The sequence below is a fragment of the Clinocottus analis genome, unplaced genomic scaffold (assembly GCF_023055335.1).
Source record: "Clinocottus analis isolate CAN_PGR_092001 unplaced genomic scaffold, fCliAna1.0.p SCAF_11, whole genome shotgun sequence".
In the NCBI taxonomy this organism is placed as follows: domain Eukaryota; kingdom Metazoa; phylum Chordata; class Actinopteri; order Perciformes; family Cottidae; genus Clinocottus; species Clinocottus analis.
This window is the reverse complement of record NW_027175832.1, coordinates 21,442,544-21,452,543: the sequence shown is the minus strand read 5'-3', so window position 1 is coordinate 21,452,543 and position 10,000 is coordinate 21,442,544. Positions and strand designations below refer to the sequence as shown.

General features: G+C 48.4%; 1 protein-coding gene across 2 annotated transcripts in view; it reads left to right on the top strand.

The window, feature by feature from the left end:
• slc4a2a (solute carrier family 4 member 2a) overlaps positions 1-10,000 on the top strand; it is a 15,575-nt gene that overhangs the window by 3,749 nt on the left and 1,826 nt on the right. Inside the window, exons 5-20 of one of the 2 annotated variants that reach the window (XM_068568073.1) lie at positions 1-101; positions 1,651-1,793; positions 2,844-3,024; positions 3,502-3,637; positions 3,859-4,006; positions 4,339-4,435; positions 4,521-4,705; positions 4,827-5,046; positions 5,496-5,699; positions 5,860-6,008; positions 7,066-7,260; positions 7,584-7,793; positions 7,992-8,081; positions 8,176-8,342; positions 8,424-8,677; positions 8,760-8,929. The exon at positions 1-101 is cut by the window's left edge and continues 24 nt beyond it. In XM_068568073.1, the coding sequence (XP_068424174.1) occupies positions 1-101; positions 1,651-1,793; positions 2,844-3,024; positions 3,502-3,637; positions 3,859-4,006; positions 4,339-4,435; positions 4,521-4,705; positions 4,827-5,046; positions 5,496-5,699; positions 5,860-6,008; positions 7,066-7,260; positions 7,584-7,793; positions 7,992-8,081; positions 8,176-8,342; positions 8,424-8,677; positions 8,760-8,929 (2,650 nt within the window). Of the gene's footprint in view, positions 102-1,650; positions 1,794-2,152; positions 2,217-2,843; positions 3,025-3,501; positions 3,638-3,858; positions 4,007-4,338; positions 4,436-4,520; positions 4,706-4,826; positions 5,047-5,495; positions 5,700-5,859; positions 6,009-7,065; positions 7,261-7,583; positions 7,794-7,991; positions 8,082-8,175; positions 8,343-8,423; positions 8,678-8,759; positions 8,930-10,000 lie in introns of those variants that run through there. The other variant, XM_068568082.1, reaches the window with a different exon arrangement.

Here is a 10,000-nt window from a genome sequence, read left to right as displayed (position 1 = left end):
TCACAACGGACTCTCAGCCGGTTGCATCATGACAAGCGTTGACGCTGACGACACTGACGAGGAAGAAACGCTGATGTGTGTCGACCGGGACGGCATCAAGAGTCAGTGAACTTGTATTTTTTACAGACATATATATATATATATATATATATATATATATATATATATATATATATATATATATATATATACACACATATACAGAGACCAGAAACAGAAACAACTGTTTACTCATCGTTAGCTCATGTTAGCGTGCTAATTTGCAAAAATAAGATCAGCAGATTAGCATCTCCCAGCATGCACTGGGGTACTTTGGCTGAAGACACACTGAAGGAATGTTTTCCAACATGAAAGAGCTTTCTGTTCCTTCTGGATCTTCACCATGTGACCTGAACACAATGAGGTCCTCCTACACGCCAAGCCCACGGCCTCTATCTATTGTTTCTTTCTGTGTGTGGTTCTGGTCCTGGTTCTGGTTCTGGAGAACTCTGTCGGTCTCCCGGATCAACATGAAGCCGGTATTGATCCTGTGTGTTGTGTGACAGGAGGCCGATCTCAGTAAGTACCGTCTGTTTGTCTTCTGCTGGAACGTTGGGTCAGCTGACTCCCTCTGCTGGAACCTTATTGGAGGATTAAGAAATGATGTGAAAACCTCCTTGAGAGAAAATCTAATTTTTATAGAAACCTGAAACTCACCTGCAGATTACTGAAGAGGGTAAACACACCTGTGTGTGTGTGTGTGTGTTTAGCTGATTGGATAATTCAGAGGTAACGTCTCGTCTTACAGATTCATTGAAGTTCAATCGAGCCTGAAACTCTGTTAGACTGCAGAAAGTTCCCATGAGACCACAGCGTGTGTTTGTTTCTGCAGCTTTTACCTCAAAGTGAGGACATTCTGGTCGGTGCTCACGTCTTCAAAGACCGGTTTCAGGGTTCAGTCTCAGGTGTAGGTCCGGTTGAGGTCAGGAATCTAGAGGTGAAGATGAAGCTTGGGGTCAGGTATCTAGAGGTGAAGGTGCAGTTTGGGGTCAGGTATCTAGAGGTGCAGGTGAAGGTTGGGGTCAGGAATTTAGAGGTGCAGGTGAAGGTTGGGGTCAGGAATCTAGAGGTGCAGGTGAAGGTTGGGGTCAGGAATCTAGAGGTGCAGGTGAAGGTTGGGGTCAGGAATTTAGAGGTGCAGGTGAAGGTTGGGGTCAGGAATCTAGAGGTGCAGGTGAAGGTTGGGGTCAGGTATCTAGAGGTGAAGGTGCAGGTTGGGGTCAGGAATCTAGAGGTGAAGGTGCAGGCTGGGGTCAGGAATCTAGAGGTGAAGGTGAAGGTTGGGGTCAGGAATCTAGAGGTGAAGGTGCAGGCTGGGGTCAGGTATCTAGAGGTGAAGGTGCAGGTTGGGGTCAGGAATCTAGAGGTGGAGGTGAAGGTTGGGGTCAGGAATCTAGAGGTGCAGGTGAAGGTTGGGGTCAGGAATCTAGAGGTGAAGGTGCAGGTTGGGGTCAGGAATCTAGAGGTGAAGGTGCAGGTTGGGGTCAGGAATCTAGAGGTGGAGGTGCAGGTGAAGGTTGGGGTCAGGTATCTAGAGGTGCGGGTGAAGGTTGGGGTCAGAACAGGTCTCTCAGAGGTTTTGACCTTTGACCTCATCCCACACGCATGCAGGTCACCGACTGGACGATGTTCCGGCCGTGAGGCGTCACCTGGTGAAGCGGAGCTCCAGAGGGCCGATCAGCCACGTCACCAAAGATCAGATCAGAACACCGTCACACCTGCAACACCTTCAACCGGACCGGACTCCTCACGAGGTCAGAGGCTCACTCATAGTGCTCTCAGCTAACTACCTGTTAGCTCAACGGGTCACACAGGTAAAGTCTCACAGGTAGAGTCTCACAGGTAGAGTCTCACAGGTAGAGTCAGACAGGTAGAGTCAGACAGGTGAAGTCTCACAGGTAGAGTCTCACAGGTAGAGTCTCACAGGTAGAGTAAGACAGGTAGAGTCAGACAGGTGAAGTCTCACAGGTAGAGTCAGACAGGTGAAGTCTCACAGGTAGAGTCAGACAGGTAGAGTCAGACAGGTAAAGTCAGACAGGTGAAGTCTCACAGGTAGAGTCAGACAGGTAGTCAGAGTCAGGTAGAGTCTCTCAGGGAGAGGGAGGTGGGCTCAGGTCAGTCTCTCTCAGTCTCGTCTCAGGATGGTCGGCTTGGACCTGAAGACCGGACCCAGGAAGGTACTGCTGGCTTTCTTTGAGTCGGGTTTCCTTAAAATAATTAACTCTGTTTATCTGGATTTCTGACAGAATTTATCCTGTAATGTATTTTGGAGCAATTTGTCTTGGTTTAGTCCACTTTGGCCCGCTTTGGTTTAGTCTGATTCACTTTGGTTTAAATCATTCTGACTTTGAGTATTTCATTGTATTTTCCTAAGAAAACTCTTTCACCAGCTGGTTTCAGAAGGACTTTTGTAAAGCAGAACTGGTCCATTCAGCCTGTGAACTGGTCCATTCAGCCTGTGAACTGGTCCATTCAGCCTGTGAACTGGTCCATTCAGCCTGTGAACTGGTCTTTATCGCATGAACTGTTTTATTGTCATAATTAAGATCGTCAAGCGTTTCACTAGAAAAGCAAAATGGAAACGTCTAAATTTGATCAAACGTCCTTAATTTGGATAAAAAACTGCGTTTGAGGTGTTTTTGTGGGTGAAGAGCTGCACTAAATGTCCTGATAGTTCACGTGGACCTCCTGAGGTTAGAGTCAGGTATCTAGAGGTGCAGGTAAAAGTTGGGGGCAGAACAGGTCTCCAGGAAATTTGCAGTGAAGGTCGCGTCCTCACCAGCGACCGGCGGTGTTCGTTCCAGGTGTTCGTGGAGCTGAACGAGCTGGTGATCGACAGGAGCCAGGAGCTGCAGTGGAGGGAGACGGCTCGCTGGATCAAGTTTGAGGAGGAGGTGGAGGAGGAGACGGAGCGCTGGGGACGACCCCACGTCGCCTCGCTGTCCTTCAGGGCGCTGCTGGAGCTCCGCAAGACCATCTCCCACGGTGAGGAGGCTAGACTGCCCCAGGTGGAGCGTCTGCAGAGCACCATGGTCCAGCCCCGTAACATCACATACAGTCATGTCTAAGTCTTCACTGATCCGCAGCAGAGATCCTCCGATGTTCCCTTTCAGCTGGAAGACTAAACCTGTAAAACACTGAATGAGTAAAAACAAACATTTCTCTTTTCTGGCTGCAAATGATGGACTTAATGAAAGGAAACATGATTGCATTAAACACAACGTTGTTTTTCCAGTTAGAGTATGAAAGTCCTTCAAATTTTCCACAGAACATTTTCTGAATTGATGTGGTCTAAAGTTTAAAGATTGAGGTCAGTAGAAAGATATTTATGGAAAAATTAAAATTGTTGAACAAATGAAAAATCTGATGAAAATTGGTCCTAAAATGATCCCTCATTGCAGCATGTGATGTCACTGTGATGTCACTGTGATGTCACTGTGACGCCATGGCGTGGTGTTTCAGGGGCGGTGCTTCTGGATCTGAAACAGAAGACTCTGCCGGGCATCGCTCAGCAGGTGGTGGAGCAGATGGTGATCTCAGACCAGATCAAAGCTGAAGACCGAGCCAACGTCCTGCGAGCTCTGCTGCTCAGACACAGGTTCACCTGATGGTTCATCCATTCATCTAATGGTTTCATCCATTCATCTAATGATTCATTCATTCATCTAATGGTTCATCCATTCATCTAATGATTCATTCATTCATCTAATGGTTCATCCATTCATCTAATGGTTCATCCATTCATCTAATGATAAATCCATCCACCTGATGGTTCAGCAACTTGAACATCTTCCCTGAATGCATTGTTTGTTTCTTCAGTCATCCCAGTGATGAGAAAGATCACAGCTTGTTCAGCAAGTACATCTCTGCAGCCAACATGGCCGCCTTGATGGACAACCACAACTGCCTATCAGAGGCCTCCATCACTCTGACGAATCACAAAGAGGCTGATGGAGAGAAGTCCAAGGTAACAAGAAATCTGTTATAGACTCAAAGTTTGATAATGACCTTAAGTTTCAGTGGAGGTCAAATAAAACCTATATCAGCTGTTTCCGTTTTTCAAAGGTCATGTGACCAAGAGACGCAGATGAAACAGCACAATGTCGCATTTCTTTCATTTGGCTTTATATACTGAGTGTGTGGGTGAAGCATAGATCGGCTAGTTTGCTAGCTACCTTGCTACTTCCACCATGCTTTAATGCTAACTAGCAGAAAAGGGCTCATACTGTATATTCTCTCTCTCTGTTTATATTGATTTATTATACGTGTGTGTGTGTGTGTGTGTGTGTGTGTGTTCAGAGAGAAGCCCCGGCCATCAGTCTCTCCAGATCCAAACATGAAGTGAAGCTGATGGAGAAGATCCCAGAGAGAGCCGAGGCCACCGTTGTCCTCGTGGGTACGCGTTGCGTCATCGCCTTCATTCCTGCGTCTGTAGAGTTGAGGTTCGGTGGGTTCATTGCATCCCTCTTCCGTGTCTGCAGGCAGCGTGGGCTTCCTGGAGCAGCCGTCCATGGCGTTTGTGCGGCTGCAGGAGGCGGTCCTGCTGGAGTCCGTCCTGGAGGTTCCGGTTCCTGTGAGGTTCCTCTTCCTCTTGCTGGGCCCGCCTACCGCCAACATTGACTACCACCAGATTGGACGCTCCATCTCTACGCTCATGTCCGACAAGGCGAGTCCCTGCAGGTTACCATTTACTGGTCGGGATGTTTCATCACGATCCTAAAGGTGCTGGACCGTCTTGAACCAACGTGATGTGTTCAAATGAAATCTGCCTTTTCCGGCTCCCTCAGCTCTTCCACGAAGCGGCGTACCAAGCCGACGACCGCCAAGACCTGCTGACGGCCATCAACCGGTTCCTGGACTGCAGCGTCGTCCTCCCTCCCTCCGACGTCGGCGGGGACGAGCTGCTTCGCTCGGTCGCCCGCTTCCAACGAGAAATGCTGCGAAAGAGGGAAGAGGAGAAGAGCAGCAAACTGCAGGAGAAACAGACGAGCGTTCAGTCAGACGGAGGTCGGTTATCATGACGAGACCTTTTTGAATTGCTGCTCCTCTTCATGTTGCGTCTTCAACCGCTACCACAAAGAAAATGTTCCAAAATGATTGTTTGCATCTTGACAAGTTGAACGTTAAAATGTCAAACGTCTTGAAACGTTTCACTGAATATTTCATTACCAGCAGGTTTGTCGTGATGCCGTTCCCCCAAAAGAACATGCAACAGACTTCAGAACAAAATGCTGAGCGCTTGACTTTAATTACTTTAATACAGATAAACAAAGATTCATTTAAGGGCTCAGGCGGTTCTGTCAGGAGCTTCCTATGAAGTGGTGATCTGACTGAATCTCATGCATCCGTGATGTTGTGTGTAAAGTTGTGAATTTGTGATGTCATGATGTCATCTGTGATGTCAAGACATCAGCTGGATGAGCGGACAGTAACAGAGCTCCGTTCTAATCGACCAGACTCCCTCGTTCCCTCCAAACCCGGTGACGAACCCCTGAGGAGGTCGGGCCGTCTGTTCGGAGGCCTGATCAAAGACGTGGCGCGGCGCTACCCTCAGTACCTCAGCGACATCCGAGATGCTCTGAACCCTCAGTGCATGGCCGCCATCGTCTTCATCTACTTTGCCGCGCTGTCGCCTGCCATCACCTTTGGAGGACTTCTGGGTGAGTCCGAAACTCTTCAGACTTCAGAAACTCTGACAGACGCTAAACTTCCTTTTCAGATTTGGTTGAACAAGTTTTAAATGACTTCTAGTTGATTGGAGCAAAGCTGCCTCTCAAAGACCTGTCACTTCTAGCCATGTCCTCTGTTCCTGTGGCTCAGGGGAGAAAACCGAGGGTCTGATCGGCGTGTCCGAGCTGATCGTGGCCACGGCGATGCACGGCGTCGTGTTCAGTCTGCTGGGAGCTCAGCCTCTGCTGGTGATCGGCTTCTCTGGACCACTGCTGGTGTTTGAAGAGGCCTTCTACACGGTAAGCTCACCTGGCAGGAAGCCCACGCACCTGGGTCAAAATTGGATCTGAGGCAACATGCCTCTTTAGAGTCAGAGCTTTATCTCGTCGTCCAGGGTAGAAAGTGAGGGGAACCTGCCTGTAGTGAAACAGGTGAGCTCACAGAGAGTCGGTCAGTTCAAAACAGAGAGTCTCTGTCGGATATAATCTGTTCCAAAGAGACGCTTCCAGTTGGGTTCAGCTGTCAGAGAAGCATTTCCTGTGTTCCCTGCTATAATTTCCTTTCAACCATAACTATACCGTTCGTTATCTCCTTAGTACTCCTCCTCTGAAACACCGGTGGTGTGCACCAGGGTTCTGTCCTTGGTCCTCTTTTGTTTGCTCTGCATTTGCTTCCCTTGAATAGATAATACGTATATTGAATATTTAGACTATAAGTAACTATAACTATAAGTTAACTAACTATAAGTATTTGACGGTTCACCCTTCATCTTAAAAATATCTTTATGTAAGAAATACTTCAATCGCGGCTACTTTCTGTTTCTGCGGTTTTCAACCACATCTTCTGGCCTTCCTTGATCACATGACCTACGAATACTACGTTGGCCACATGAGAACAGTGGGAATGATTACCGTGTGAAAAGATGGACTCGGGTGTTCGATGTCTACCCTGAGACACAGTCGGACCTTCAGTATGTTGGAGGTGATAGAGCCGGCTACCTCACCTGGTGAGCAGGTTCACAAAGGAAAAAGGACCCTCATATCACGTTGTTCTCTGGATGAGTTGATTCCCTAAGATGAGGAATCAGAATTGAAAAAAAAGAAAATGTCAGATTACTGCATCCCCAGTTGAAACGCGTAAGAAACACAAAGTAAGTTGATTTTGTTTTGAGAGTTTTTTTGTAAAGTAGTTTTAAAGGCGTCGCTCAAAAACGCTCTTAATTAGAGCCGAAAATGTTCACATACATATCTGCCTTGACTAATTCAGAGGGTTTAAGCCACAAAGGGTCCAGAAAGCATCTTGTTAGCTAACATGTCTGCTGTTCCTTGTATTCCTCTCTGCTGTGTTCGAGTGTAGTTTTGTAAAGCCAACGGAGTGGAGTATCTGACGGGTCGGGTCTGGATCGGTTTCTGGCTGGTACTCATTGTTCTTCTCACCGTGGCCTTCGAGGGAAGCATCCTGGTGCGCTTTGTCTCCCGCTTTACTCAAGAGATCTTCTCCTTCCTCATCTCCCTCATTTTCATCTATGAAACCTTCGCCAAACTGGTCAAGGTGAGGTTAGAGGTCACAGGTCCATAGCGAGCCTGTTGCCTTATAAAACGTTTGTTTCGTAAGATCGTTTAGATCAAGTACAGCTTGAACAAAAGGAACCTGGTTGTTTCTGAAAGTGTTGACGTAGTTAATTAAGTGTTTGTGCTTCAAAGGATATTAAAGAACTTTGTGAGTCTTTGTTGTCCTTGTTTTTTTACTTGTGTTTAAGGACCCAGGTTGTTTCAGACATCTGACATAAAAACACCAGCCATGTAGTTTTTATGGCCTTCAGCCACCGACCGACATGGAGCGTCAATGAGTCTCCTCTTCTTTGTATTTTCTAGATATTCCAGGAGCATCCTCTCCAAAACTGTTTTCATGGAAACAACACAGTATCTCCATCTGTGTGCAACTACACTGCAGCTGCTCGGGATCCTGGGAAAGTTGTTGGAGAACCAAACACAGCTCTGTTGTCCTTTGTTCTCATGGCGGGAACATATTTCATCGCTTTCTACCTGCGCAAGTTCAAGAACAGCTCCTTCTTCCCCGGCAGGGTCAGTAAATACAAGTACCTGTGAGTACGCATCCAGATAAGAGCACAGGTACAAGTATATACAGGTACAAGTACAGGTAAGGGTGCACATCCAGATTAGGGCACAGGTACATGTGTGAACAAGTACAAGTAGGCATGTTGGTTCTTACCCCTGGCGATCAAACCGTCGGTCAATGAGCTGGCGTTCTGTGTGTTTCAGCTGCGAAGAATCATCGGAGACTTTGGCGTCCCCATAGCGATCCTGCTCATGGTGCTGGTGGACTACAGCGTGGAGGACACCTACACGCAGGTCACAGCTGCAGCCATTCTAATCACATGAGTCCAGTGTGGAGGCAACACGCGGCGACAGACCTTTAACTCCTCCTCTTCCTGTCGGCTGACAGAAGCTGAACGTGCCCAGTGGATTCTCAGTGTCCAGTCCGGAGAAGCGTGGTTGGTGGATCTCTCCTCTGGGGTCGGACGGGCAGTTTCCTGTCTGGATGATGGCTGCCAGCATCTTGCCGGCCATCCTCGTCTTCATCCTCATCTTCATGGAGTCCCAGATCACAGCGTACAACATTTTCTCCTCGGCTTTGTGTTCATTTTTGTAGTTAGGACTATGGAGATAATTCCCCCTGCGTCTGTTCGTCAGGCTGATCGTGAGTAAGAAGGAGCGGATGCTGGTGAAGGGAACTGGTTTCCATCTGGACCTCCTCATCATCGTGGTGGTGGGCGGAGTCTCGGCCATGTTTGGTTTGCCCTGGCTGTCGGCTGCCACGGTTCGCTCCGTCACCCACACCAACGCCCTCACCGTCATGAGCAAAGCCGTCGCTCCGGGAGACAAGCCGCGCATCCAGGAGGTCAAGGAGCAGCGGGTGACGGGCTTCCTGGTGGCGGTTCTAGTGGGTATGACTGCCACTGCAGTGGACTTCTACCTGCTGCTGCGTTTACTACCTTTCCTACTTCTTCTGCTCTGATCCCCCCTCAGGGCTGTCCATTGTGATCGGGGAGGTTCTGCGTCAGATCCCTCTGGCGGTTCTGTTCGGGATCTTCCTCTACATGGGTGTGATGTCGCTTAATGGGATCCAGCTCACTGAGCGACTCATCCTGCTGCTGATGCCCCCGAAGTACCACCCTGACCACAACTACGTCCGCAAGGTTAGTCCCGCCCCCTGGCGGAGGCCAGAGCCACCGGCCACGCCGGACGAGCCGGACTTGTTTAAGAACGTGTTTACTTGTGACTTGAACCAGGCCCGGGGTGGGTAATCAGGAGGATCGGGAGAGTTCCCGGTGGGCCGCCTCACTTCTGGGCCGGTCGTGAATTTTATTTGTTGACGTTAATCGATCTTCTCTTAAAGTGAGCTGCACACATTCCGCATTCTGACACCGCAGCCTCAGCATGGGTTGTACCATGCGAGGATGTTCACCCCTCTCAAATAGAGATGGTTCGGTCCATTATAGAACCAACCAATTTCATTTAGAGGGGCGAGTGGTGGGGAGAACTTCCTTGCATGGTACATGTTGTACCACGCGAGGAAGTTCTCCCACTTTCCAAATAGAGTTGGTTCGGTCCGTAGCCGTCTTTTCAAAAAGTTTTCTCAGATAAGCTGCCGATAGCTGGGCCGGCCCGACCGCAGCGATACGCGTCAGGGAGGATGGACGGAGGAAGAGGGCAGCAGGGACTGAAAAAGTCAGGTTGAAAAAAAAAAATCGTCTAACGTTGTCGCCTTGATTAATATCGTTGTGGCGTTGTCAACCTATTCCCAAACAAAATATGACATTGAAGTGCGTGTATCTTGTACCAACAATGAGCTGCTGGCTTCACACATTACCAAGTACACGGACATAAAACTAAGTCATTAATAAATACATGGAGAAATGCCTGTACTTTCAGGTAAATGGTTACGATACGCCGTTAACAGATCACGCCGCGCGTGCGCCACTCGCCGATTTTTGGTGTTTTGCCAAAAGCCAATCTCCGTGAAGTCTCCATCAGGTGTCTTTTCTGCTGTTCCGTCTCTTAAAACCGGAAAAGACCCCACCTCAACATGGAGCATGAGCTGAGAGCGTCCGTATCAAGTCTACAACCCCGTTTTAAAAAGATGTGTAGAGGAAAGCAGCTCACTGCAGCACTAACACTGATACAACCTGATGCTCACACATCTGCACTCCTTCTGTTTTGTTTTGCAATTTGCTTTTAGTTTTCCAAAAAGAGCTATTTAGTAGTAA